The 27470-nt window shown below is 42.0% G+C and overlaps 16 protein-coding genes and 1 non-coding gene across 17 annotated transcripts; 7 read left to right on the top strand and 10 right to left on the bottom strand.

Moving 5' to 3' along the window:
• Window positions 1-139: 139 nt before the first annotated feature.
• CHZ1 (Chz1p) lies at window positions 140-595 on the bottom strand (the record flags this gene model as incomplete). Its single annotated transcript, XM_056227427.1, has 1 exon — window positions 140-595. One exon carries the CDS (start codon window positions 593-595, stop codon window positions 140-142), a length of 456 nt encoding a protein of 151 aa, XP_056087249.1.
• A 244-nt stretch (window positions 596-839) lies between these two features.
• On the top strand, window positions 840-1430 carry SMB1 (mRNA splicing protein SMB1; the record flags this gene model as incomplete). The annotated part of the gene is made up of 1 exon (XM_056227425.1): window positions 840-1430. One exon carries the CDS (start codon window positions 840-842, stop codon window positions 1428-1430), a length of 591 nt encoding a protein of 196 aa, XP_056087248.1.
• A 721-nt stretch (window positions 1431-2151) lies between these two features.
• MIG3 (Mig3p) lies at window positions 2152-3336 on the top strand (the record flags this gene model as incomplete). The annotated part of the gene is made up of 1 exon (XM_056227424.1): window positions 2152-3336. The coding sequence occupies one exon, from the start codon at window positions 2152-2154 to the stop codon at window positions 3334-3336; it is 1185 nt and encodes a 394-aa protein (XP_056087247.1).
• A 450-nt stretch (window positions 3337-3786) lies between these two features.
• Window positions 3787-5043, top strand: GAL83 (Gal83p; the record flags this gene model as incomplete). The annotated part of the gene is made up of 1 exon (XM_056227423.1): window positions 3787-5043. The coding sequence occupies one exon, from the start codon at window positions 3787-3789 to the stop codon at window positions 5041-5043; it is 1257 nt and encodes a 418-aa protein (XP_056087246.1).
• A 477-nt stretch (window positions 5044-5520) lies between these two features.
• CHO1 (CDP-diacylglycerol-serine O-phosphatidyltransferase) lies at window positions 5521-6348 on the top strand (the record flags this gene model as incomplete). The annotated part of the gene is made up of 1 exon (XM_056227422.1): window positions 5521-6348. One exon carries the CDS (start codon window positions 5521-5523, stop codon window positions 6346-6348), a length of 828 nt encoding a protein of 275 aa, XP_056087245.1.
• Window positions 6349-6545: 197 nt separating this feature from the next.
• Skdi_5.trna8H lies at window positions 6546-6617 on the bottom strand. Its single transcript has one exon. It is a non-coding gene; the product is annotated as a tRNA-His (tRNA).
• Window positions 6618-8355: 1738 nt separating this feature from the next.
• GCD11 (translation initiation factor eIF2 subunit gamma) lies at window positions 8356-9939 on the bottom strand (the record flags this gene model as incomplete). Its single annotated transcript, XM_056227421.1, has 1 exon — window positions 8356-9939. The coding sequence occupies one exon, from the start codon at window positions 9937-9939 to the stop codon at window positions 8356-8358; it is 1584 nt and encodes a 527-aa protein (XP_056087244.1).
• Window positions 9940-10225: 286 nt separating this feature from the next.
• YAT2 (carnitine O-acetyltransferase YAT2) lies at window positions 10226-12994 on the bottom strand (the record flags this gene model as incomplete). The annotated part of the gene is made up of 1 exon (XM_056227420.1): window positions 10226-12994. One exon carries the CDS (start codon window positions 12992-12994, stop codon window positions 10226-10228), a length of 2769 nt encoding a protein of 922 aa, XP_056087243.1.
• A 250-nt stretch (window positions 12995-13244) lies between these two features.
• PRO3 (pyrroline-5-carboxylate reductase) lies at window positions 13245-14105 on the bottom strand (the record flags this gene model as incomplete). Its single annotated transcript, XM_056227419.1, has 1 exon — window positions 13245-14105. One exon carries the CDS (start codon window positions 14103-14105, stop codon window positions 13245-13247), a length of 861 nt encoding a protein of 286 aa, XP_056087242.1.
• A 196-nt stretch (window positions 14106-14301) lies between these two features.
• On the bottom strand, window positions 14302-16365 carry SRB4 (Srb4p; the record flags this gene model as incomplete). Its single annotated transcript, XM_056227418.1, has 1 exon — window positions 14302-16365. The coding sequence occupies one exon, from the start codon at window positions 16363-16365 to the stop codon at window positions 14302-14304; it is 2064 nt and encodes a 687-aa protein (XP_056087241.1).
• A 301-nt stretch (window positions 16366-16666) lies between these two features.
• Window positions 16667-18238, bottom strand: RPN3 (proteasome regulatory particle lid subunit RPN3; the record flags this gene model as incomplete). The annotated part of the gene is made up of 1 exon (XM_056227417.1): window positions 16667-18238. One exon carries the CDS (start codon window positions 18236-18238, stop codon window positions 16667-16669), a length of 1572 nt encoding a protein of 523 aa, XP_056087240.1.
• A 373-nt stretch (window positions 18239-18611) lies between these two features.
• On the bottom strand, window positions 18612-19970 carry GPA2 (guanine nucleotide-binding protein subunit alpha; the record flags this gene model as incomplete). Its single annotated transcript, XM_056227416.1, has 1 exon — window positions 18612-19970. The coding sequence occupies one exon, from the start codon at window positions 19968-19970 to the stop codon at window positions 18612-18614; it is 1359 nt and encodes a 452-aa protein (XP_056087239.1).
• Window positions 19971-20598: 628 nt separating this feature from the next.
• On the top strand, window positions 20599-20865 carry SBH2 (Arf family guanine nucleotide exchange factor SBH2; the record flags this gene model as incomplete). Its single annotated transcript, XM_056227414.1, has 1 exon — window positions 20599-20865. The coding sequence occupies one exon, from the start codon at window positions 20599-20601 to the stop codon at window positions 20863-20865; it is 267 nt and encodes an 88-aa protein (XP_056087238.1).
• A 56-nt stretch (window positions 20866-20921) lies between these two features.
• Window positions 20922-22268, bottom strand: ISC1 (inositol phosphosphingolipid phospholipase; the record flags this gene model as incomplete). The annotated part of the gene is made up of 1 exon (XM_056227413.1): window positions 20922-22268. The coding sequence occupies one exon, from the start codon at window positions 22266-22268 to the stop codon at window positions 20922-20924; it is 1347 nt and encodes a 448-aa protein (XP_056087237.1).
• A 261-nt stretch (window positions 22269-22529) lies between these two features.
• SPC25 (kinetochore-associated Ndc80 complex subunit SPC25) lies at window positions 22530-23195 on the top strand (the record flags this gene model as incomplete). Its single annotated transcript, XM_056227412.1, has 1 exon — window positions 22530-23195. One exon carries the CDS (start codon window positions 22530-22532, stop codon window positions 23193-23195), a length of 666 nt encoding a protein of 221 aa, XP_056087236.1.
• Window positions 23196-23382: 187 nt separating this feature from the next.
• AFG3 (AAA family ATPase AFG3) lies at window positions 23383-25671 on the top strand (the record flags this gene model as incomplete). The annotated part of the gene is made up of 1 exon (XM_056227411.1): window positions 23383-25671. One exon carries the CDS (start codon window positions 23383-23385, stop codon window positions 25669-25671), a length of 2289 nt encoding a protein of 762 aa, XP_056087235.1.
• Window positions 25672-25865: 194 nt separating this feature from the next.
• BIM1 (microtubule-binding protein BIM1) lies at window positions 25866-26894 on the bottom strand (the record flags this gene model as incomplete). Its single annotated transcript, XM_056227410.1, has 1 exon — window positions 25866-26894. The coding sequence occupies one exon, from the start codon at window positions 26892-26894 to the stop codon at window positions 25866-25868; it is 1029 nt and encodes a 342-aa protein (XP_056087234.1).
• Window positions 26895-27470: the final 576 nt, after the last annotated feature.

Below are 27470 nucleotides of genomic sequence, written 5' to 3'. Positions count from 1 at the left end.
ACCCTTTATAGTTTGCTTTCGTTATAGTATTTTTACAGTTTTTCTTTTAACATAGAGTTTATATACATATAGAACGCATATAAGAAATTGGAAAAGACAGAGTTTACAATTAAAGGATGACTGTACAGCTGCTTTTCACTCATTGTTCTCTGAAATCATCGTCCTCATCGTCGTCTTCTTCTCCATCATTTTTTGCATCATCATTGGAGTTAGCATTGAGTTCCTTCTTGTCCAGGTCCTCCGCAGTCTTCTTATAGTCGATTACTTTGCCGCGTGTTCTTCTTCCAGATGTAATTATATTGGACGTATCTATTTCCGCCAAGTCATCGTCTTCTTCTTCCCCTTCATTGCCCATCAAGGCGTCCAATTTGGCATCATCCATATCGGACTCTGAGTCTTCTGCAGCCTCATTTCTCTCGCTCTTTGCGGGGTAGCTTTTAGCCTTGGTCTCTTCTTTGGCTACTTCAGCATCATAGTCGTCGTAGTTTCTTCTTCTTCTTCTTTTAGACCTAGGTTCTACAGGTTTTTCGGACTTGGTGTCCGTAGATTCTTTTTGTTCTTCTAATAGACGCTTGTCCTTTGCTTCCTCGGCCATTGCTTCTCTCTTTCCTTCCACTTTGGTGATTGACACTCACTCAAGTACGTCTGTTAGTATATATCCACGGATCACACTTATTCATTTTTAGTCTTTTTTCCCCACCGTAATGTGGGAAAAAATTCAAAGTGAAAATATGAAAAATAACAAAACCAACCCATTCAAGAAGTATTAAAGAAGAGCAACAAAGGTAGAGGAGCAACAGGACAGTTCGTGTAATAGGATTCGAGAAATCACAAGGAAAATGAGTAGAGTACAGGTAGCACACGGCAGCCGACTAGCAAACCTGATCGATTATAAACTGAGGGTTCTCACGCAAGACGGCCGAGTTTATATTGGGCAATTGATGGCGTTTGATAAACACATGAATTTGGTATTGAACGAGTGTATAGAGGAACGAGTACCCAAAACTCAGCTGGATAAGTTAAGACCAAAAAAAGATTCCAAAAATGGGACGTCTTTGAATATCAAAGTAGAAAAAAGGGTGCTGGGTCTGACCATCTTAAGAGGAGAACAAATTCTATCGACGCTAGTGGAGGACAAGCCATTAATGTCCAAAAAGGAAAGAGTGGTGAGGGATAAAAAGGAAAAGAAACAAGCGTTAAAGCAGACCAAACAAAGAAAAGATAAGGAGAAGAAGCCAGGAAAGATCGTCAAACCGAATGCAGCCAATGTAAAATATGGTAATAACATTGATAGAGAGACTGCACAACCATCGTCGAGCAGGTACAGCAGTAGCGGCGATAACAAGGGCCCAAACAGGTCGAGGTTTAACAGTGAAGCGCCTCCCCAAACAAGGAAGTTCCAACCTCCACCGGGCTTCAAAAGAAGATGATCTTGATAAAGCATTGTCTAGAATAGTTTTCAGTACACTTTTTTGTACATATTTGTGTTAATAGAAAAAATCATGTTTTATTTAATAAAGAAGTTTATTAGACTCATTCTTGTACCTAAATGTTATTTCATGTTCTTCCAGATATGAAATCAAGTGTTTCAAGAACTCGAGTGTTCGGGGGACATTTAGCTTCTTAATTAACAAATTGCCTTCAAGCCATTTGTAAGGCGGTGTACAGCTAATGCGTCTATACCATTTTTTCATTTCAATATGGTGAGACGCCATAGATGCTTACGCAATTCGAATAGAATGTGAATAAAGGAGTAAAAGATCTCGGAAAAACTAGAGGGCTCTTCGGAAAAACCTTTTGTATGGGGGGGTTCTGGGGGGACAAACTCAGACGGCGGCGCGCGCTCGGAAAAACACACAGACTGTGCCGCAGCAATATCATTTCTTGGGAACCCCGCCTAAGATCCTGCACTAGTTTTTCCGCAGAGTATTAATGATTCAGCTTTCTTCATGCTTTTTCAATCCAGGAATACTTGAAGTGCAAAATAGATTCAGTTTTCTTTAGTTTTTTCTTCTTTCTTTTCCTGGTATATATGATCTAACTACGAAAGACTTTTTGCTATGGATTCTAGCTAGACATCAAAGAACTTCTCTTTCTTTTTTTCTTTTTACTTAGGAGGTGTATATCGGTGATCTCTCTTTCTAATCTCATATGAATTCCACGCAAAACGGCTTCTCCTCGGATAACGACCGAAGACCATTTAGATGTGAAATTTGTTCACGAGGATTCCATAGATTGGAACACAAGAAGAGGCATGTGAGAACGCACACAGGTGAGAAACCCTACAAATGTTCGTCTAAAAACTGTACGAAGAGTTTCAGTAGAAGCGATGAGCTGAAAAGACATTTTAGGACACACACTAGGACCGTTCAAAGGCGGCCCCGCGGGCTGAGATCTAAAGGCTGTCAAAAGACCGTTGTGGAAACCAATAATATCATCTCAGCAACCTTCAATGATAATACAAGAGTTTCAAGTACAACGACAAGCCACTCTAAAATATCACCCATTCTTATTTCGGTTGCTCAAAGCTCCAATCAGTTGAATATACAAACTACTAATAGTGGTTATGGCTTCGTGGAGACACAGACACCAGGGATTCTGATTCCTATTATAGGCATTCAGAAGGACTCCCATCCGATCTCGAACAACCATTCAAGCGCTTCCATCGCTTCCATTGCATCGATGCATCCTTCCACTTCTTCATTGCAGTATCTCAGCACTGGTTTTTCTTATAGTTCTACATCCATACCGCATGTGCTTTCGTCTAGCAGTTCTTTGGCATTGAGAGAACAGTCTTCTGGTTCTTCAATATTTTCAAATTGCAGAAACAATTTGAGCGCCATGAGTGGTTTGGATTCGTTAGCCAGCTCTAGAGGTCGATCGAGTTCCTCACTACTTTCCCGGACCTCGCAGTCATCGAAGAAACTCACCAGACCGCTATCAACTACCTCACAAAGGATCACGCCAGTCATGAGAGCAGAGGGGATCGAGACCACAAGACCGATATCCTCATCGAGCAGCACAACGTCCTTTGCTTCTCCTAGATACGATGATGCCATGGCCAAGCATACGAGCACGCGTAACTTTCTGGATATGACATCAACAACACAAGAGGGTGACAGAAACGGTTATATGCGCAAGGTGAGCGTGGTTTCCAGAGGAAGATTACATGAAAGAGCAAAGTTTCATATATCCGGAGATGATGAGGACAACAATGTTGACGGGACAGAAGCAAGGGGACTTGCTGCTAATCTCAAAGTATCATTGCCATCCATACGAAGTATCCTACAGCAAATTGACACTTTCAACAACTGTACTCCCACTAACACTAAATAGCAAATAATAAATAGTTGACAAGAAAAAAAAAGCAATGATATAGAAACTCTTCAAGACATGAAATATATCTTTTCTTTTTCAATTGGAGATGCTGGAAAGCCTTTAGAAAAGCATGTGTGGCGTTTTCTAACAGCCCAGCTCGAAAAGCTATACGATAATAATACACTTCATAAAGCTGCATTCGCAAACAGCTCAACTTCCTACACTTCTTTTGATTTATCTTCATCACTGTTTTTTTCTGCACTGATTTTCTTTTTTGAGCGACCAAATTTGGTCCCCTTTGAAGCACTTTAAGAAAAATCCTTGCAAGAAAAACAATAACAGAACATTCACCTAGAATTCGGGTCAATACTATAGTTACAAATAAACAGCAACCTAAAGGAGAACTAGTATATCGGTATTTGTAGAATCTATTCTCTGCGCAATCAATAACCTTAGTTAAACGAGAATATGGCTGGCGACAACTCTGAAAACAAGGATGCTTCCATGTTAGATGTAAGTGCCGCAGTTAGCAACCCCACGATTGATAAAAGCAATGCGACCTCAAACCCAAGCAACGAGGCGTCCTTGGCGTACACTTTCTCCCAAATGAATGTAGATAATCCAAACGAATTAGAGGCTCAGCCACCGCTAGGGCATAAATCGAGTTTAATTTTTAATGATGACGACGATGACGAAATACCACCATATTCAAACCATGCAGAAAATGGTTCTGGAGAGAGGTTCGAATCTGATGATGACATTGATGCTAGTAGTTCGAGTAGTATCGACAGCAATGAAGGCGACGGTCATGATGCAGATATGACTGCAAATACCCTGCAAAAAATGGATTGTCAACCACCTCAGCAAGCTAGTGCGTCTCAGAACCAATCATCTCAACAGCAAGAAGGACAACAACAGAGTGCCAGGGAGGACAAAAAAGGAAGAGCAATGATGTTTCCAGTTGATATCACTTGGCAACAGGGGGGTAACAAAGTGTATGTTACCGGTTCATTCACTGGATGGAGAAAAATGATCGGGCTGGTACCAGTGCCTGGACAGCCAGGACTCATGCATGTAAAATTGCAATTGCCTCCAGGTACTCATCGTTTTAGGTTTATTGTTGACAATGAACTAAGGTTCAGTGATTATTTACCTACCGCAACTGACCAAATGGGTAATTTTGTCAATTATATGGAAGTGAGTGCACCACCGGACTGGACTAATGAACCTCAGCAGCAAGTGACGGACAATAAGGCATATCATGCCGATGATAATCAGTCGACTAAGAGACCAATGAGCGCCCGATCAAGAATTGCATTGGAGATAGAAAAGGAACCGGATGACATGGGTGATGGTTACACGCGTTTTCACGATGAAACCCCGTCTAAACCTAACTTAGAATACACTCAGGATATACCTGCTGTCTTTACTGACCCAAATGTAATGGAGCAATACTATTTAACGCTTGATCAACAACAAAACAATCACCAAAATATGGCGTGGTTGACTCCTCCACAGCTGCCACCACACTTAGAAAACGTCATCCTGAACAGCTACTCAAATGCACAAACTGATAATACGTCCGGTGCCCTTCCCATCCCCAACCATGTTATATTGAACCATCTGGCGACAAGCAGTATTAAGCATAATACATTGTGCGTCGCGTCGATCGTCCGGTACAAACAAAAATACGTGACCCAAATACTGTACACTCCACTGCAATAGATATAATTATAGAGCTCACATTTGCAAATTTAAAAAGCGAAGATGTTCTTTAGGTTTTTTTTAGTATAACCATGAAACTGTTATCAGAATTTACGTGTAAGTTAATGTATATATAGATCTGTATATATATGCACACAATTGTTACGATATGTGTATATCAATTAGTAGCGTTATAGAAGAGAATTGTAATACCAAACCCATTTCTTCCAGGTGTATACAATATCCTGTGCCAATCAATGCCTTTTGGCACATTATTGTAACGGCTTGAAATCACTTCAAACGTCCACACAGCACCACCCTCACGACCTTGAGCTTTCACATGGCCATCTCAAAGTGAAGATCCGTAATTTTAAAGGAAACGTTATAAATAAGGAAGGAAGGGTTTCATCCATTTTTCGTTCTCGAAATAATTGTTATTTTTGCCATTCATCAGACTGGATCGTTAGAGCAAAACGACAGAACGACAAAAAGACAAAAATGGTTGATTCAGATGAAGATTTCGCACCTCAAGAATTCCCACACAAAGATACAGATGTTATTGTAGATAACAGAGACGAGAATGAGGGGTATTCTTCGGAAGAAGTTGATGGTACACTTAGCAGAAGAGCCTCGAGTATATTTTCCATAAACACTACTCCATTGGCTCCCCCAAATGCTACCGATATACAAAAATTCACAAGCGACGAGCACCATTTCAGCATGATGAGGAATTTACATATGGCAGATTATATCACTATGCTGAATGGATTTTCTGGGTTTTACTCTATTGTGAGCTGCCTGAGATTTACGCTTACAGGTAAGCCTCACTACGTTCAACGTGCACATTTTTTCATCTTATTGGGTATGTGTTTCGATTTCCTTGACGGTAGAGTAGCTCGTCTCAGGAACAGATCGTCTCTCATGGGCCAAGAACTGGACTCCTTGGCCGATTTGGTTTCCTTCGGTGTTGCTCCAGCTGCAATTGCCTTTGCCATCGGCTTCCAAACTACATTTGACGTTATGATTCTATCTTTTTTTGTTCTTTGCGGTTTAGCAAGACTAGCAAGATTCAATGTAACCGTAGCTCAACTGCCTAAGGATTCTAACACCGGCAAATCCAAATATTTTGAAGGTTTACCAATGCCAACTACTCTAGCTTTGGTTCTGGGTATGGCATACTGTGTTAGGAAAGGTTTGATTTTTGATAACATCCCATTTGGCATTTTCAGAGAAGATCAATTATTGGAATTCCATCCAATCGTTTTAGTATTTTTTATTCATGGATGTGGGATGATTTCAAAGAGCCTGAAAATTCCAAAGCCATAGTTTGTGTTCATCGTGGCTCCAATAATTTTTGTGAATATAATATTTTTATTCTATTTTGTATACGCACATCTATATTATTCAATTCTTACCAGCTGGTATAAAGAGATATGCTTTGTTCTCTATGTAACAAACATTCACGTATGAGATCCATCTGGTGCTTTGTTGCAGTATTCTTGAGCATTTTATGAAAAATAAAATGCCATCTCCTAGAATCGAACCAGGGTTTCATCGGCCACAACGATGTGTACTAACCACTATACTAAGATGGCAAGCTTAGAATAATTTTTAATCCCTTTACTTAACCCATACAAATGTTAAAACATGCAATCAACCCTCTTTCTTTTTCTTATCTTCAGGTAACTTAACTGATAATTATTATATTACTGACCATTAAAATCTTGTGACATTTGTTGGGATTCCATTTTTGATAAGGTTAATAATATTATGTATATAGAATATACTAGAAGTTCCCCTCCTGGATTTAGGAATCCACAAAAAGGAATCCACAAAAGGGAATCAACACTTTTACATAATCTTATTCTTATTTCTTTCTTCATTTTATACGTCTTTATTCATTGATCCTATTGCATTATCAATCCTTGCACTTCAGCTTCCACTAAATTCGATGACTGTTCTGAATCTTATTTCACTGGTCTAATAATTTTTTTCATCTTCTTAACACCGTATATGATAATCTTCTAGTTACGTGATTGAATCTACTAATCAGCTGTACTAGTAATTGATGGATAGTTGATTATTGTTCCAACACTCCCAATATTCCACACCGGCATCGTTCCTGTTGTGGGTTAAAGAATGTTAGACGAGCCGTTCGGACAGTAGGTACAGTTGAAGATTGCGGATCTATCAATTGGATACTGACAATTACTTTGTATATGAAAGATATCAGTCGTTATATCGAACTTACTGCTGTAAATTCCTGAACTTGCTATTGTACTCGACATGTCAAATATGTGCAACCGGCGTATGTATTATATACCTCTCCCATATCGTACAAGAAATATGTCCTTATATTCTTAATTGATATTAATAATTACCAACGAACTGCGATTCTATATATGCAGTAGTTTTGTATGAGTCTATTGCCATCAAATGCTCAAGGTGGTGGATCCCAACAACTTTTAGATTGTTTGAACATGAAGTAACTACCGTTCACCGTTTACTGCTTAGTATATCAGATCATGATTATTGTTCTTGTAGCTAAAACATTATCATACGCGGTGCCTGAACCCGACAACTATCACAAGATTTCCCAAATTTATGGTAAGGTATTACCACCCTGGAAAATAATCTGTGCTCCATGCACAGCTAATCACTGCTGCTGATGAAACTTTGTTCGCTTCATTCGTGGCAACGTCTGAGGATAGAAAGGTATATACACAGAACCCAGAAGAAAACTTTTAAATTCTAAGCATCCTTTGCATCATTGCATTTAGGTTTATTTAAATCCATTACCAAAAGCTGCTTACAGTAGTAAATATCACCTTTCTCAGATACAGAAGGAGGCACAATTTTATAGATCTGGGCCTTCCTTAATGTTTCGACATTCACGTTTGCTACATGGTATGGGAGAATTTATGCAATACCGTAATCCAAACTATAAGACTTTCTTTCTTTCTTTTTGTGTATACAGTAAAAATGAGATTTTTACATATATTTCATTTGAACAAACTTGCTTCTACAAAATAGTTTGCAGCGCATATTCTTTCTATTTGCAGCAAGTTATAATATGCACTCGAATTATTGCGTTTAGTTATTTTTTTAAATACGTAAAACATGTCAAATATACAATGGAATACTATGTAAAAAAGAAAAATAGGAAGGAAACGATTAGAAAGGATAAAGATCATCATGTCATTACGCATCAATGTATACGAGCATATTTCAATAACCAGAACTATCCTTTTCTTTTTACTTTAACCGTTTGCTTGCCTTCACTTTCTTTCTGATTAATTATGAGATTTTTGTTGTGGGGCGGTCCTCAGTTGTTTAAGCGATGGGTTCCAAAGTAGTACCTTTCTTGATTGTAGCCCAACCAATCAAACGCCAATGCTTTTCGATACGTCTTGATAAAGCAATCTTCTCGTTTACTTCGGTACAAGCAGGCGACGTCAATTGCAACCTTGCCATATCAGCCTTAACGGCAACAACACGAGCACCTGTAGCAGTGGAGCCGATGTTGACCATAAGAACTTCATTTGGTTCGAGATTTCTGACTTTTGCTTGCTTTTGACCATCTGTTTTAACACCCAATAGACGACGTAACAAAAAGAAGTTAATTTCGATATCAGTGTAAATGTTTGGCAAGTGTCCCTTAGCACCAACGACTTGACCAACAAGACGATCGGCTCTACACAAAGTGGGGTCAACTTTTGTACCAACACCAATCAAACCACCGGGAACAGCAAACTTCAAGTCATTTTGTTCAGCAAATAAGGAAACGATATTAGAGAAAATTGGCTTGCATTGAATTTTACCTTTATCATCCTTTGTAACAATACCTGGTCTAATTTCAATTTCATCGCCCAATTTGAAGACACCATTCAAAATAGAACCACCGGCAACACCACCCTTTAGGTCTTCAATTTCAGCACCTGGTTTATTAACATCAAATGAACGAATGACGATTAATCTTGGAGAAATCATAAAATCTCTTGGTGGAACAGGAATAGTTTTGACAATGAACTCATTGACTGCATCAATGTTATATTTCAATTGTGCTGAAATTGGCACAATTGGAGCGCCATCTGCAATGGTACCCCTAATAAACTTCAAGATAGATTTTTGATGTTCCAAGGCACTCTCTTCACGCATCAAATCGACCTTGTTCTGTAGAATGATAACGTGCTTCAACTTCATGATTTCAATGGCAGCCAAATGTTCTGAAGTTTGAGGTTGCGGACAAGATTCATTACCTGCAATTAAAAGTAAGGCGGCGTCCATAACGGCAGCACCTGACAACATAGTACTCATTAGAATATCGTGACCAGGACAATCGACAAATGAAACATGACGAATCAATTTATAACGTCCGGGACAACCGGGTCTTTGACATTTAGGACTGATTTCTTTATCAGATTTGAAAGATCTATAACAATCAGGCTCGGGGCATGTAGGTTCCTGACATTTATAGATTTTAGCATTGGCATAACCTAATTTAATGGTAATGTTACGTTCTAATTCATCCTTGAAACGGACTGTTTGAACACCAGAAATGGCTCTAACAACTGTGGATTTACCGTGGGCAACATGGCCAATGGTACCGATATTTATAGTAGCTTGTCTGTTGATAATTTCAGCAGAGAGTGGGTTTAATTCCGAAAAATCAGGGTTCAATGGTTGTTCGGGCAAACCACCACCTTCTTCAAATTCCCTCTTCCTTCTTTCTTCTTCTGTTTCTCCATCTTCCTCCAAACCTGTGAAGGCAACTTTCTTCTTTGGCTTATTGGCTTCTTCTGTTTCTTCTGTTTCTTGAGCTAGAACTTCTGATTCTTCAACGATATCTGGTTCAGCAACTGGCTCGAAATTACCGTTGATAATAATGCTAGGTTCTTGGTCTTGTAAGTCACTCATATCTACCCTTAATGTGCGATGGTAACGGTATATTATGCCCTTTTTGCCCTCTTTGCTCAGCATTTCAGAGGTTGAAATGGAATCTCTGTTTTGTATCGATGATCAGCATCGGCCTATTCTATGAAAATTTTTTCAATTGTAAAATCGGTCCGGGTCACGATCACGAGCTCGGATAATAAGCAAAAATCAAGCATAGTGATTTAGTTCCTAATGAGTATGTATTGCATCCTATCAAGCTTACATATAATGTTGACAATAAATAGAAATCGATAAATAAAGGACATCCTTATTGGTCCAAGGTAGCAACTTTTCTACCCACGCGACTACGATCAAAATCAATGTCGAATCTTGAATTGATGACGTTACGTTTCTTGGAATTTGAAGATGTAGCGGATGAAGATGATGATATACCACTGGTATCGCCAGCAATTCCATCAATCTTCACTTCGTCACCTGCTTCCAACCCATTACTGGCCACTTCTCGCGGCTGGATTTGTAGAATCTCATGACCTGTATTAAGCTTTTCCTTTTCTGTGGGAACCGATACTGCAGAACTTGAATGGTCGTTGTCTGCATTCATCGTCAAGCCATTAAAAGTTTTCTGTAAATTTTTTGCCGATGGTGATTTGGAGATGTTTCTACTGTCGATATGACTTTCTAAATCAAAAAATCCGCCATACCTATTCAAATTTACTTGCGATGACGAAGATGTTTGGCGATTCCCAGAAACCGTGTGACCGTTGCGTCTTGAAGGATTGTTAACTGCATTGTCCATTTCGTATAGTTTGTCTACAACAGGGCTGATTTTTACGCCAGTCTTGTTATGAGAGGTACCGCGTGACATCCTCCAATAGGAGCGAATTTCGCTTAGAACCCAGTTTAACATGAACATTAATCTGTCACCTTGTCTAAATTGCGATGTAACAGTCAAATCTACTTGATCATCTTTAATGATATAACCTATGCCAAAGCCTTGGGGCACAGCTGGTGTAATACCAAACGTCGTGGTGGCAGCATTACCACAGTTAGCAACGATCAACTCAGGCTGTGAGAAAGGTAAAATCAATGTACTTTCAAAAAGATCCTTCGCAGCCGATGATTCATCGTCACTTAGGGAGATGCCGAAATGGTTATGAAACTTGAAGAGATACTTTAATGCATTAAAATGTTTTTCATATCCAACACCTGACTTCGCACATTTAACCATTTCATGGTGCGTTTCACAGGTTTGGATAAATTTGTCTAATTTTCCTGTCCCGTCGATGGAGCTGGAAATAAATAACTGACATAATTCTAACAGTTCCTGATTTTGAATATTAATAAAGGAGGACCTCGAGTTTCTAAAACCACGGGTGGATACAGGCTCTAAACCAAATACCATTCTCCCATACAGTGCATAGTGAGCTACTTGCAAAGCTACTTGCACCATAGAGTCAGGTCTGATGCCTAACCTTTGAGCCGACCTTCTCCCTAAGGGAATAGAGGCGCGAACAATATCATATTTGGAAATCAAATCCGCTAGTTTGGTCTCCGACAAATGGACATGCGTATTCAGAATGTTGCTAAAGGACCAATCAATTTTTTCAACAACTGACTTAGGGTCAATTTCAGAAAGACCTTTACCGTTGGAATTTACTGTTGCCGTCATTAATTTTTTGGTTTCAGGATCTATTTGTGTGACGTTGGGCCACAGTGAAAATTGTGGGTCACCAGCATTAACGTCTCTAGCTAATCTCAATACGGATTCCGTGTAAATTTCCGAAGTGAATCTAAGCACGACAGATCCATCACAAGTAAAGGAATCCCAAATCACAGTGGCCTTTGCATCCGCAGTGACCACCAACTGCAATTTATCGTACCAACGAGATACGCATGAACCAACTTGATGACCTTTGCTGTTTATTATGGAAGTACCGTAGAAAACTCTTTTGCAATTTGCAGAAGTGCATTTCTTGTCGCGTTCAGTGATGGTCCTCATGAATTCTTGGCTAATATCGGCGGTATTGACGTCATCATTGGCAGTTTCCTCCAGTGATTCATCAAGCACAAGAACGAATAGAGCAGAATCTATCTGGTGTAATTCATTTGGATACCTCTTTTGCAACCTTTTCCTTGCATATTTCCAATTTCTGAAAGAATGAGAGGTCAAACTACCTAATGCAGTTGATTTTCCAGTGCTTCCTGAATCTTTTATAATATGGTCAAAGATCGTCGTCAGTTCGGCGGCTGTGTATATAATTTTATTCATCGAGTCCAGAACTTCTAAGGTGTAATATTGGCCTCTGGAGATGATCATGATATGTTTGCTATCCGGATGTCTTTTAATGGTGATGCCATTGCCAGTGAAAATGTCATCTTCACGTTTTCTCTTACTCTCAGCCAAATGTTTCTCGGTAGTTTCGTCGTCATTGCCTTCTTCACTTGAATAACCAGGGTCCTCTAGGTCAGACGCAGTGTACGGTTTACTCAAATCAAAATTTTCAATCTCACCGTGCTGGAAGACAGGACTACGAGTAGTGCCGAACAAGTTCAGAAACGGTGCCATCGACAACGGTTTCCCGTTAGTGGCATTGATGTCCGGAGGCAATAGACCCTGCTTTAGAGCAGAAATAAATCGTGCTGCAGAGTGTACTAGGACGGCAGACCTGTCAGCCTGGGTGACACTTGGCAAAGCGTCATCCGCAAGAACTAAGAATGGGTTCCTAGGGAGAACGTCGTCTTGAATTTCTCTTGCAGACGTCTGATTATTGATGTCTAAATGCAACTCGTCAAGGTAACAATCCCTGGAATCGTGATAATTTTGTAGTTTGGATTGCAGCTTCTTACTCACGGGATTTTCTTTGAAGTTTTTGATTATGGACGACAGCTTCTCAATTTGTTCTGGGTCCAAGGGATGTTGGTAATACCCATCCGCATAATATAATGGTTCTAAACTCTCTTTCAAACGTTGCAAAGTGTCACCAAGTAGGGGTAGCGGTAATTTGGGTAGCTCTTCCTCATGTTTAAATGTTCGCTCCGACTTGTCAGACGAAACAATAGTACTGCCGCTTGACATTGTTATTGTTTATTGCTGTGGTGTTCATATCAAATCAATTACGATTACACGCTCTTGTAATAACCTATAAAACTGTTTCTAACCTCTTTTATATGTTTCAAGTAGTGCCATTATTATAGGGTAGTCATTCATTGCGATGATTCATTATCGGGCCAGCGGAACAATGACGAAAAAGAAAAATGCAAGGTCAGTATTAAAAAGAAAGTACACGGATACAGAGCTATGATATATACATTTCAAACAAGGTAATCTATTTTTTCTTTTGGCCTAGCTGGGATGCCACTCGGGCTGCTTCTTCCACACCATTGATAATACCACTCTTGACACCCTTCTCCTCCATAACACATAACCCGGCAATGGTTGTGCCACCTGGTGTGCAAACCTGGTGTTTCAGAACGGATGGGTGGGCACCGCTCTTCTCAACCATCTTGACCGTTCCCTCTAGGACTTTCATGGCACATTCTTTGCTCTCTTGCAGTGGGATTCCCAACTTCAATCCACTTTCCATTAAGGATTCTAGCATCAACAAAACAAAGGCGGGGCCTGAACCGACTAACGCAGTAGCCGCGTCCATGTTTTTCTCAGGTAATTCGACGTATTTACCGACTTGACTGATCAACTCCTTCACCAATGGTTTTTGCTCCTTGGAAACATCAGCGGAATACGACACCACCGCACAACCGTACCCATACTTGGCAGGTGTGTTGGTCATAACACGGCACACAGTGCTGGTGTATTGGCTTAATTGGTCAATGGTCCAACCGGCAGCTAGGGAAATAAGTAGCTTTCCCTCGATGACACCTTCGACACCCTTCAATACTTCTTCAGCCAGAAATGGCTTCGTACCAAGAAGAACCACGGCTGCCTCTTTGACAGCACTCACGTTGTGACCGTAGGTGCTTTCCACTTTGATACCGTTGGGTGATTCGTCCAATGCCTCGACCAGATCGGTAACTTGTTGTGCACTAGGCTCATCATGGTTACACGTGATGATCTTGGAAGGATAAAACGCAGCCGTCGCTTCGTCAGCGGCCTTTGGAGCATTATAAATGGCTGAAAGGAGCGCTTGGCCCATGACACCACAACCTAAAATTGCCAATGTGTAAGTCATATTTGTTGGTGGTTTTGTTCGTTGTTGCTGTTGCTTGTTGCTGTTGACTGCCGTTCTTATCTACGTCGAGCTTTTCTCTCTTGAACTCATGTTCTGGACTAAAAAGATCTTGTCTTTTTATACGTATGCGGCCCTATACAGTTTACAAAGTGTACTATATGGTGATGCATGTAAACATCATGATTGGTTCAGGGGATTATACGTTCTTCTGCTGGATGAATTCGGCGACAATAAAATGCAGGAAGTCCTCCACCTCCTTGAAGTCTGAGAATGTCGTGTTGAAGGCTACCGCGTTAGCTCCTGCATTGTCTTCAAACTTGATGTGAATCAGGGCATTACAATAGTTGGGGCTCTCAAGCATTAGACTCAAACAAGGGCAATTATGCATTGATAACGGTAGCTTTATCTCAAGTTCGCGTTTAGGCACATTTAACAATTTGTCGAAGGCACGAATCTCCTTATTCAATCTCGTTATGTTTTCATCCTCGATGTTTTCATTTTCGTGAGATTCTTCCCTCTTGACTTCTTTCTCCACTATAGTTGAACCAGGAATGATATCCAGCACGTAATCCTTTATGATTTTTTTCAGTAACAGCTTGTAATTGGCGAACCGAACTTTGCCAAGTATGGGACGAATTAATAGGATATCATCGTCCACCTTCAAGTTGGTTACTCTGTGGGGCGAGCTTATTCTAGACCTCAATGCCTTCTTGAAAATGACCACCAGTAATAATCTTAGCATAACAAGCATTAAATTGGCCCTCTTGTCGTTGATTTTTGGTAAATCTTGTTCATGATTAACTATGGAGTCATCGTCAAGTGACAGCAACTCGATTTCAAACTTTTCGTTGGGTAATTCGATTATCACTTTATTTTCATTTTCAATACTGACACCATATGAAATCAATAGTGCGCACTCCTTCTTCACTTGATACATCAGTTCCTTTTCGAAAATGATTTTCTTCAAAACTTGTATCTGTTTTCTAATATCCTTTATTTCGGGTTCTCCATTTTTCCCCTCCCCATCCATCACACTTTCACCACTCAATATGTAATCATCTTCTGATTCAATCTTTGTGAAGATTCGTACCCTGAGGAATTTCTTCACTGAATGTAGAAAATCGGTACCTTTGACTACCGAACTGCTGTGAGGTATCAAATCCAAATTTTGCGATTCAATGTTGTTTTTTATATTAGCAATACCTCTATCATGTCTATACGTAGATCCAGAATCTTCGTAACCGTATTTGATTGCCAGCAGCTTTTGACCACTTGATCTATCTCTAATTTTGAAAATGACGTCCTTGTTACTAATGTTTTGCATTATTTTATTCCAGTAATCGTGTTCGTTTTGCAGAATGTAGCTCAGTTTGTTGAAGCTTCCACGTAATAAGTCTTTGGATTCGTTCAAACTTTGTAACTTCCAGCCTTTATTCAATATATCCAATTCAATGTATTCTTTTTTTGTAGGTGCTTCATATGGGATTTTATCACTATTTAAACTGGAAGGTTTAACAACCTTTCTAAGAAATGGTGACATTGACGACATACCTGTAGATTCTTTAACACCTGATAGCAATAAGGAAACAAATTCCAAAGCCAGGGACGATTCATTCATAGCTAAATTGATGTGTTCTACCATATCTCTCCTTCTCTTTACAAACTGCTCCTGCGTCATTACCGTCGCTACATTTTCGTCTGTCTCACTACTTTCATTAGTTTTGTGCTCTGTTTCATTTTGTGGATTCGCCACATCATTTTTATCTTCATAATCGACTTCCATGAAATCTTCTTCAACTTGTGCATCTTCCTTGACAGCATCGGTGTCCTCTTTCTCGTTGCTGCAGATATCGTTATCGTTATCGTCGCGCTGATTGATCTCATTCTCTAATTCTTTTTCATTCATATCAACGAACTTGAATCCTGGGCCACGCTGTCTTAGGATGATTGGGATCAATTGCTCTAATGGCATAGAACCGTAAATTTCGTGAGGATTGCTTACCAATGAATCTTTACTTTTCAAAAATTTCAGTCTTTTATCATTATCTTTCTTGGTCTTATTCTCTACTTCGTCACCCTCTAATTGAGCATCAACATCCACCTTTCCTGCAGATTCAGGTATGGGTTCATCAGACGTTGGTGAATGAAGATTAGAATTTGGGTTGGAACTTAGTGCCAATGTAATTAAGTTCGGATCCAATGCCAGTTTGATGCCGATTTCAGAACTTGTGTGTTCTGATGTTGGTTCTTGCGTCGTCATGATGGCTATTTGATTGATGCTGTAGACAGTTTGTTTACATACGTTCCTTTTGTTTTTGCACTGCAAGTGTTTATAGGTTAATTTTTATTTTTTTTTAAAGCATATTTTTCCAAAGGCCCTACAATAAGAAACCTTTTTTTTTTTCCTTCCTGTTTTTCCCTTTTTCGTTTATAAGAGTAGAAAGTAGAAGGTAGTATAACTTGAGATCACTAAATATGTATATATATGAGAACCTGTATATACTGATGAATTTTCCTTATGAATTGTAGTTGTTCACTCTCCATGACTTTTTGCAACGCTCTTATAAAAACCCTAAATCGTCGAGATCCGAGATATCAGACATATCATCCATTAAATCGCCATCAAGTATGTCATCATCATTTCCGCCGTTCTCATTTCCTTCATTCTGTTGAGTCTTTTTATCCTCAGGGTACCTCATGGAAACAAGGTATTCATCGTGTAACTGGTTGGCAAATTTAATTCTTTCATCGAATACTTGCTGGGGATCTTCACTGTCATAAATGTTTAGTAATTCTGTCGTTTCAATAAAGCCATCCTCGTGGTTGATCTTGGCTTCAATAACACTATCCCTAATAGCTCTCGAAACCATGTATTCTACAGTTTGTTCTGAATCCAAATTCAGTTTCAAACAAATGTCCCTTAATGAAATTTTTTTATAGGTTAAAGAGATGATTCTAATGCCTGTTTTGATAACATTAGATCTTAATCTTACACATAGTTGATAAGTGTCGTCTTTCAATAGAAGTTGCTTGTACTTTGTGATTGTGGATGTAAATTTTTTCAAGTCACCTAATTTAACGGTCTTGGTTAAATGGTAATAAGGTAGAAGGGATTTTTGCATATTAGATTGATGGAAAAATGATAATTCTGGAATATCACCCATTAGTAACTGAATACAACAATGTAACTTGTTTGATTGTTGTAAAAATCCCAAACTTTTGGAGTTATGAGGAGCTTTTCTAATGGCCGCAATTATGTATTCATTTGCGGTGGAATAGTCCAATTGAATAGCATTGATTTTGGATAAGTAGAAAAAGTACCTTGCCTCTAATGTGCTGGAAACGTCTATATGTGGGAATTCCAATTTGGAGATGAAATCAGACGCGCTGTCAACCTCACCGTTATTCAAAAAATCTCTCAGAATCAGGTTAATCAGCATGGCTTTAGTCTCGTTGTCGTGTTTCAAAGAGGCAATCTTCAAGAATTTCATCATAGTGGATCTTAGGATTATGTTTTGATTATCGTCATCATTTTCCGCGGAGCTACGCAATAGTGTTTCGTGGCTCAAATATATGTAAAACCACAACTTAGCGTTGATCAAATTTAAGGAACGTAAGTTGTAAAAACACAAGAGTTTTGGAATAACGACCTTCCTATTGAACCGCACCAATTCCTGTAATTGCTTACTGTCCCATAAAAACAATTGAACCAATAAATGGATAAAGCAATTAATTTCGGGTGTCACTTCAATGGTCTTTTGCTCGGTGTTTACTGAATAAAAGGAAGCCGGATACGAGTTTCTAAGCTCATCTGAGTCCGATACCGATGATTTGTGGTTGGAATTAATGAATTTGAGTAGGTTTTTTTTGAACGACGAGGAATCGGGGTATAGGACATTCACCGTGAAAGATAGGGTTTCTGCATTCAAAAGCTCTTGGTTTCTCAAAGAGCTCAAGTCCTTCAAACTCCTCCATATGTATCTGGGATCCAATGTGATGGTGGTTTTGGAGATCTCGTTCAACACGTTTAGAAGCTCCTGAATTTGGTCTTGTTCAGCATATTTCCTCTCTGAATGATGCAAATCGTTGGCCCCAGAGGAGTCCACGTCCATCATTACTGCAGCGCTAGCCATTATGTCCTGCCGAATTGGTTTCCTGACCTTATCCCCTCAAGAGAGTGTGACGAATACTCTTCCTTATTGTCTTGTGTCTTTCTTGGGTGGCAAATTGTTTTTCCCTCCTGCATTAGGATTGGAACTATTACTTCGTGAGAAAACAAGTCCGTTACCCGGAATGACAAGAGCCGTGTGAGTCAGTAATAGTTATGGGGCACAATACAGTACTAAACAGAAGAGTTATTTAATTATCATAGTATGTTACTAGTACAATGGTCATGAGAAAAACATATTTGTATTTTATTATGGTTTTTTTTTTTGGAATTTTTCATCGTTTCGAGAGGTGTCATAGGTGAGCGTGCATGCAGTTTGGATCCGTTTGGCTGCGCTATTATTGCAGTACTCCAGAGTCTTTCAAAGTGTTTTCTAGGATAGTTTCCTTGATGGCGGCAAATACCAATTTGATGTTCGAAGTATCTGTGGCTTGGGTTACGTGAGGATATATGCTTAGATTTGCCCTGTTCAACTGAACAAATCTCCAAAGAATGTACTTGGCGGCCTTATTGATGTCGGACCCGCCCGTGTAGTCCGGGAAGTAATTTTGCATGGGCACCTTACCTAGTTTTTCAGCAAACAGATCGATTTTATTCAGGAAGAGTACGACCGATGTGCGGGCGAACCATCTGCTGTTGACGATATTGTCGAAGAGTACCAGTGATTCCTGGAACCGGTTCTGGTTTTTGTCCTCCATCAACGCCTGGTCGTACTCCGACAGGGAAACGCAAAAGATGACCAACGTGACGTTATCGAAGCAGTGGATCCATTTCTTTCTTTCCGAACGCTGGCCGCCCACGTCGTAGATATGCATCTTGATGTCCGAGCCCATGTCGATGACGGTGTCGAAGATCCCCGACGTCATCTGTCCTGACCTCAGTATGTCCTGCTGGGTGGGCCTGTAATTGGGCGAAGTGACCCTGGTGAAGTTTTCCATGAAGTAAGGGGTGGAATCCATCAAATAGAACTTCGATGCATTGGGGCCGTCGATCAGAGTCTGTGTGGAGGGCAAGGCCCATAGTTTGGATATCACGGCCGCGATATCCGTCGGGAATTGACGCGTGTAGTTATTGGGCACTTCGTAGGACAGAACTTTGGCCAGGTCCTGCTGTGTCAGATCGCAGTCCGGCTCCAAGTTGACGCTGAACTTTGTTCTTGCTTGGATGATGCTTCTCCCTATCTCCAACAAGTTCTGGTAGATCAGGGGAATGTACTCTTTAATTTCCTGCTCGGTAAATCCGTTCTGGTGCAAAATCTTCAACTGCTGCAATACGGTGGACTTACCGCTCTCACCGGCACCCAATAACAGTACTTTGAATTCCTTGCCGTTGCTGCCACTTGACGCATCCGACACCGTCGGCTGGGCCGGTCCATTCGTCGACCGGTCCCTTAGGGCCGAGTCGATGTTGATCTGCTGTGATCCGCTGGTGTTTGCCGTAGCCGTAGGAGATATCGCGTTGTTGATGCTGATACTGTTGTTCTTAGCATCATGCACGGGCGGCCGGTGTTGCTGCTGCTGCTCCTGTTGCTCCTGTTGCTGACTGACTGTGCTGGCGGTCCTTGCAGTACTCTGCGGATGCCCTTGCGGCTGCTGCTGGGATGATACCTTTGCTCTGCCAGCGCTGCCACTGCGAGCGCTGGTGGCCGGCGTATCAGAACTGTTGCCGTTCTTTTCTGAAGATGCGCAGAGACCCATAATAACTGGTCTGGAACTACGTGTGGTATGTGCTGTAGCAAGCGCGGCTGTGTGTGATGGCAATTGCTTGCTGTTATACCTGGGGCAGCTACTCTGTGGCCAAAAACCTCCCAAAGAATTTTCCCACCCCTTCTTCACTTCAGAGTTGCACGCACGCGCCTATAAATCCTGCTGCTCATTAGCTTTTTTTTTCGGTGCAGTATGCAAGAGGATAAGAATAATGCCTTGCTGAGGGGGTGGTGGGGAGAGGCTAAACGTGAGATGAAGCAAAGGAAGGAAAAATAGCGATGTAGATGGCCTTTATTGCGTTGGCTCGGCTGAGTCCTCCTGCCGCACAAAAATACCCATTGCGCTAACGTGGGTGCAACCGCCGTAATCTCCTAGTATATATCCCGCCCACATAAGTTTGATTCTGTTTCTATTTTATGGGTTACCCGTTCTGCTGGTTTTCAGGTTTGTTTTTTTTTTTCATTTTTCACTTCCCATTTTCTATCAGTTTCTTTGAGTGACCAAATGAGAAGACCTTTTTGGTTATAGAGAGACTGGTTGTGTGTATCTACGTGGGTGTGTGCGCTAAAAGGGAAGGGGCGCAAAACAAGTGGTATCAATACTTATCAATAGCAATAGGATGGCAGCTTCAGTTCCACCAGGGGGTCAGCGTATCTTACAAAAGAGAAGACAGGCACAATCCATCAAGGAGAAGCAAGCAAAGCAAACTCCCACTTCCACAAGACAGGCTGGTTTTGGTGGGTCGTCCAGCTCAATTTTGAAGTTCTACACAGATGAGGCCAGTGGGCTCAGGGTCGACTCTCTTGTCGTTTTGTTTCTGTCGGTCGGGTTCATCTTCTCTGTCATTGCTCTACATCTATTGGCGAAATTTACACACATTATATAATATACTAGTAACTTTACGTACACTACACTGAAAAGAAAAAAAGAAAACCGGTGATATCATTTTTCGCTTAGAAAGGTTTGTATATGGTGTTCCGCATCCAGGACTTCTTGTTCGACCTCAGTCAGCGCCCTGATCTCAGACCTTCCGAACAAAAACGAAATGCCGCCGTCGATGGTGCCCGAAATCGAGACGGCTATGGCAAAGAGGACCCAGAAGATGGACGACCAGCCTGCCTTGTTGGCGGTGAACGTGGTCACGACCAATGACCCAATCAGCAGCAGTATCGAGGCCCAGAAGTGCAGTCCGCGGAAGAATTTCTGTCTTCTGGCGGTTTTCATGTATGCGTGAATGCATTCTATCATGGTTTCGTAGTTGGAGTATCTTTGCAAGATCAGCTGTCTGTCACGGGGCTTCCCCCGCTTGGCGGAGGTGGAGGGGCGGGTCTCTGTGCCCTGGGGGAGCACATTCAAGGTACATGAGTACGCAAAGTGGTCAGAAACGCTGCAGTCCAGATGCGGAATCCTCTCGGTGAACCTGACGCCTGCATTTACTGTTTGCAAGAAATCAGGGTCGATGAGCGCATAGTCCAGTCTGCAGGCCTCGTCGGGCTGTCTTTGGGCCCTCCACGTGTTGAGCAGCGAATCGCACGTGGTGCAACCCTTGAGCAACTGTTGTAGTGGACAAAGACGTGATATTGATGTCAGATCCTGCTTCCCGTGCAATTGTTCCCAAGAGTCGATCAGGCCGGCCTCCTGCGTGAGGAACTTGTGGGGCAGCGACCCTGGTCTGGAGTTCAAGTCACCCACCACAATTACCGCGTATCCGGCCTCTCGGTAGAGCTTGATGAGCTTGCTGAAGTCCCAGGCCTGACAAGATCTGTGACACAAGTAGGCGGCATCACCCTGCTTGGCATATGGAGCGTGCATGTGACTGTTCATGATCGCAATGGGGCGCGTGCCCGTGTTCAGCACAGTGATAGCTACAGACTTCCCGACGTACCAGTCGCCGCGGAACACGGCACTTGGTCGGCCATTGATGGGGAACCGGTAAAGGAAGGTCGACTCTATGGGCACCTTGGACAATATGGCCAAACCAGGGCCCGTCAAAATCCCGGAATGGAACAGACGCTGGTGCGGGTACTTAGAGGCACAGGCGGAAGCAAGGTACTTCCAGTCTTCCACACACCAGACCTCCTGCAAGGCAATCACGTCGTACTCTTCGTTGTCACTGCCTTCGCCGCCACCGGGTGATAGCTCCTCTGCTATCGGGACCAGCGTCGAGTGGCCCGCCAACTTATCCGCGATTGCCCTGAGCCTTTCTTTGCGGTGCTTGGAGACGTACTTCAGCCCCCATGTGTTGAACGTTAGAAACTTTATGGAATACGCATTGTTATTGTCGGACATAATCGCGTGTTTCGTGCTCAATTTCTCGAGTTCACACTATAATCATCTCCCTCTCTCGCGATTTCTCAGGCACATACATACATACATACACATCTCTCTTCTTTTATCCTACATATATTGATTATTTTTCCCTTTTACGCGGAGAGCGCGAATTTCCTCGAAGAATTAGGCCAAGCCAAACCAAACCAAATCAAATCAAAACAAAGCAGGCCGATCTGAATAAAACCACTCATACACACATACATACAGACGCATACAAGAATGGCGAGTATAGACACGTTTGCGGACCTCGAGCACCGAATGGACGCGTTCCAGCAGGACGTGTCCCAGGTACTGGCACGTCAACAAGACCACGCGCGCCAGCACTTGCAGCAGTTCCAAGCAGAAATGCGCCACTTACACTCTCAACATCAACACCTCATAGATGAACTGCAACAGCTCACCGCTCAGCGCGCCGCTCTGCAGCAACAGATCCGTGCCGCCCAGCAGGCCACCAACACCACCAGAGAACAGTGGAGAAGCTATCACGAGCGTGAAGGAGAGTTATCTAGACGACAGTCGACGCTGGCAGCTCAATCGCGCGAGCTGGACTTGCTGCTGCAACAGCGAAGTGAAGAGTGCGCCCAATTGCGTGCACGCTGGGCTGCACAAATGGGTAACGACGCCTCAGAGGTCGCGCTGTACGAGCGGCTGCTGCAACTGCGGGTAGTACCGGGGGCCGGTGACGCACGCGATCTGCGGTTCGTGTTTGGTGATGACGCACGTTGCTGGGTCGAGGTCACGATGCACGGAGATCACGTGCTCGGAGCGTGTCACCCGGAACTTGTCCCAGAGCACCGGGCAACACTTGAGCACGTGCTCGCCGTCGAGGGCGACCTTGGGGCGTTTCTGGTCGTGGCACGCGATATGCTTTTGGCATCTCTATAACACCTTTATACTCATCTTATATAGCTCATTCTTTTCTTTCTAGCCTTGATGAGGGAACAACAATTCACACATAAATATAGGCAGTATATAGTCAAGGAGACAGACACTTTATTTTTCCAGGGAGATCACGCACGCAGTTTCCGAACAAAAGGCATTCCCTACCTACTTATAAAAATACCAGGTGATGATGATGATGTGGCAACGATGTGCAAGGGGTGCGCCACGCTCATGGACATCACTCTCATTCAGTAAAGCAAGCGTTAGGTCAATCGTAAAGCCAGTACCGCGCCCACGTGTGCAGGTCCATCGGCACTTGCAGGCTTTCTCCGGTCTGGCAACCAGCAACACAGTGTATCGTGCCGCCTCCATTCGTTCCTTGCATGCCTCGGTAATGAGGTCCAATGAGAACAAAACATCCAAGGACGGCAGAGAGAAGGAGAACATTGATAATGATAATGATAATGATAATAATAATAATAACAAGAAGGAAGACGACAAGGGGAAAAAGAGCGAGTTTAGCTCGCCATCCGAGTACTTCAAGTCCAGGGAATTTGCAAACACAATGTTTTTAACCGTCGGGTTCACAATAATATTCAGTTTACTGACGCCTTCAAATGATTCCGGAAACGATTCTAATCACGTTTTGACCTTCCAGGATTTCAAAACAAAATACTTGGAAAAGGGCCTTGTGTCCAAGATTCATGTCGTCAATAAATTCCTCGTAGAGGCAGAATTGGTCAACACAAAGCAGGTCGTCTCATTCACCATCGGCTCCGTGGATGTTTTTGAAGAGCAAATGGACCAGATCCAGGACAGTTTGAATATCTCATCTCGAGACCGCATCCCAATTAAATACATTGAGAGGTCCTCTCCTTTCACCTTTCTCTTCCCCTTCCTACCCACCATCATCTTGCTTGGCGGTCTATATTTCATAACAAGGAAAATAAATAGTTCGCCTCCCAACGCTAGCGGTGGAGGCCTTGGCGGTATGTTCAATGTAGGCAAATCGAAAGCAAAGCTGTTCAATAAGGAAACAGACATTAAGATTTCTTTCAAGAATGTCGCGGGCTGTGACGAAGCCAAACAAGAAATTATGGAGTTTGTTCATTTTTTGAAAAATCCGGCCAAGTATACTAAGCTGGGCGCCAAGATTCCTCGAGGCGCTATTCTTTCCGGACCGCCAGGTACCGGTAAGACTCTTTTGGCTAAGGCCACTGCAGGTGAGGCAAACGTGCCGTTCTTATCCGTGTCAGGTTCCGAGTTTGTCGAGATGTTTGTCGGGGTGGGTGCTTCTCGTGTAAGGGACCTGTTCACTCAAGCAAGATCCATGGCTCCCTCTATCATTTTTATAGATGAAATTGACGCTATCGGTAAAGAAAGAGGCAAGGGTGGCGCTCTTGGTGGAGCGAACGATGAAAGAGAGGCTACATTAAACCAGCTGTTAGTGGAAATGGACGGTTTCACTACTTCTGACCAAGTTGTCGTCCTTGCGGGTACTAATAGACCCGACGTACTGGATAACGCCCTAATGAGACCGGGAAGATTTGACAGACATATTCAAATTGATTCGCCCGATGTGAATGGTAGACAACAAATCTATCTGGTTCATCTGAAAAGGCTCAATCTAGATCCCCTTCTCACAGATGACATGGGTAATCTTTCTGGGAAACTGGCCACATTGACTCCGGGTTTCACCGGTGCAGATATCGCCAATGCTTGTAATGAGGCTGCTTTGATTGCTGCCAGACACAATGACCCGTACATCACAATACACCATTTTGAACAGGCCATTGAGAGAGTCATTGCTGGGCTGGAGAAGAAGACAAGAGTTCTCTCCAAGGAGGAAAAGAAGTCTGTGGCTTACCATGAAGCCGGCCATGCGGTCTGCGGTTGGTTTTTGAAATACGCCGATCCACTTTTGAAAGTGAGCATTATCCCACGTGGTCAAGGCGCTCTTGGCTATGCTCAATACTTGCCACCAGACCAATATTTGATATCCAAGGAACAATTCAGACATAGAATGATCATGGCTCTTGGTGGCCGTGTCTCTGAAGAACTACATTTCCCCTCAGTGACAAGCGGTGCTCATGACGATTTCAAAAAAGTAACTCAGATGGCAAACGCAATGGTCACATCTCTAGGGATGTCGCCCAAGATTGGCTACCTATCATTCGATCAAAATGACGGAAATTTCAAGGTTAACAAACCATTCAGTAATAAGACGGCAAGAACTATTGACTTGGAAGTTAAATCCATAGTGGATGATGCTCACCGAGATTGTACAGAATTGCTAGCCAAAAATTTAGACAAAGTCGATCTTGTCGCCAAAGAACTGCTGCGTAAGGAGGCTATCACCAGAGAGGATATGATTAGATTATTAGGACCGAGACCGTTCAAAGAAAGGAACGAGGCTTTTGAAAAATACTTAGATCCAAAGAATACTGAACCGCCCGCTGCACCTGCGACAACCAACTAAGAGGGAAGAGAAACGGCACATTTCTTGCTGTTTCAAAATCACCACCCCATCTTCTGTCATTATTATTCCATCTAGTTCCATCTTCATTTTTTTTCTTTTCAGTAATAATAATATACATGTATATAAATATTAGTAACAAAATAATAAAAAAATAAAAAAAACATAATACATATTCGAAAACAGCGCTTCTTTATTCAAAACGTTTCCTCGTCGATAATCAAATTGTTGCTCATTCCAACCTCACTTCCGTCATTTTGCATTATCACATCACGATTACCGTCTTTGTTGTCGTTGTCATTGATGTTCTCATACCCGTTCTCATTCGGCACAGTGCCATGTTCGCCAACATATTTCTCATCCATTTCCCCCTCACCACCATTCATTTCAAATCCTTCCGCAGTAGCGTACAATATGCTTTCCACCTTCTTAACAAACCGTAATAAAGCTCCTCCATTTCCGTTACCGTGACCCGAGATGGTTTCATCATCAAATTTGTAAACGCCCTCATTAATGAGATCTTGCGTGGTATGGACGAGTATCTCAATATCACGCAGTTTGTTGAAGTAAAATTCTCTTTCAATTTCCAAAGTGCTTACTGTCCCCTTGTACTGTTCTGTTTCATCATTCAGGGAACCAATTGTTTCCTGAGCCTTGGATAACTCTGCTTGCATTGCCACCAATTGAGTCTGCGTAACACTAGTTTTTCTGCTGGTGTTCACCCCCAGCGATGTATGTCTTGTTGACAAACTTCCTGGCACGGCGCTGCCTGTTCCTGTGCTTGACGACCTTCTTGTGCTGGTAGGATTGGATGTTGTCCGCGTCTTAGTTGCGCTGTTATTCGTCGTGATTGGACGGTACTTACGTCTTGCATCTGGATCATACGCGCTTTCATCTTTGAGTCGAATCCAGTGCTTCTTCAACCATTGCAAAAACTCTAAATTATCTTGAAATTTACATCTGATTAACTTATCAACATATACTGTTTTCTCAATGCCATGTCTACTAAAACAACTCTGTAAGATTTTATAGTTTGTTTGAAACTCGTATTCTGCCGTAGCATTGAATTTAACTCTGTTCATCGGCAAGTCTCCATAAATTGAATCCATTATTTGGCAATATGCTGCCCCAGTCCCACATTCTTCAATTTTTTTGTAATTTAGGTTGAGAAGTGCATTCAGCCATGTAAGTAACTCTGTACGTGATTCGCCAATTCCCGCACTCATTGTTTCGTACTTAATTCAGTGGGATAATATGCTTGCTTTTAAGTCTGCCTTCAGGGTTTTGCGATTTGTTTCATGTGTTTTTTTTTGCCATACTATTCTTTTCAACGCGTAGACGCGTCACTAAGATCATGATTAAACATGGGAATTGTTCGATCTTTAACAATTTCACACTAAATATCATGAGTTCAGCACCATTGAGTCAGGAAGGCATTATTGAGGTTGGAAGAGGGCCTTTAAGCCGCTCTCTCATCACAGAAACTATTTGCATAGTACTCCATTCGACGTATAGCGGGCACTGCCTCGCTCAGGCCAAAATGTGTTTGAAGAAACTTTGCTTACTCTGTTGCCACACAGAGCTTAATCGTTCCAAGCAAGGTGCCCTAGAGCATTGCAGGTTCATAGTTTTGGAAAAGGAAGAGCAGCGTTTTTTTACCTGTTTCCCTTTAGCGCCTACTCGTTAAAGCTTGCGCAGTGACTTCTGAACGAGGGTCTAAACCAAGTTCGATTTTTGCCTCGTAGTTTTCATCAATAATGGAAGCACTGTAGACTCGTAAGAGGATCTTTTTAAAGTACCCT

Source organism: Saccharomyces kudriavzevii (genome assembly GCF_947243775.1).
Source record: "Saccharomyces kudriavzevii IFO 1802 strain IFO1802 genome assembly, chromosome: 5".
Lineage (NCBI taxonomy): Eukaryota > Fungi > Ascomycota > Saccharomycetes > Saccharomycetales > Saccharomycetaceae > Saccharomyces > Saccharomyces kudriavzevii.
This window is presented reverse-complemented; position numbering and strand designations above follow the sequence as displayed.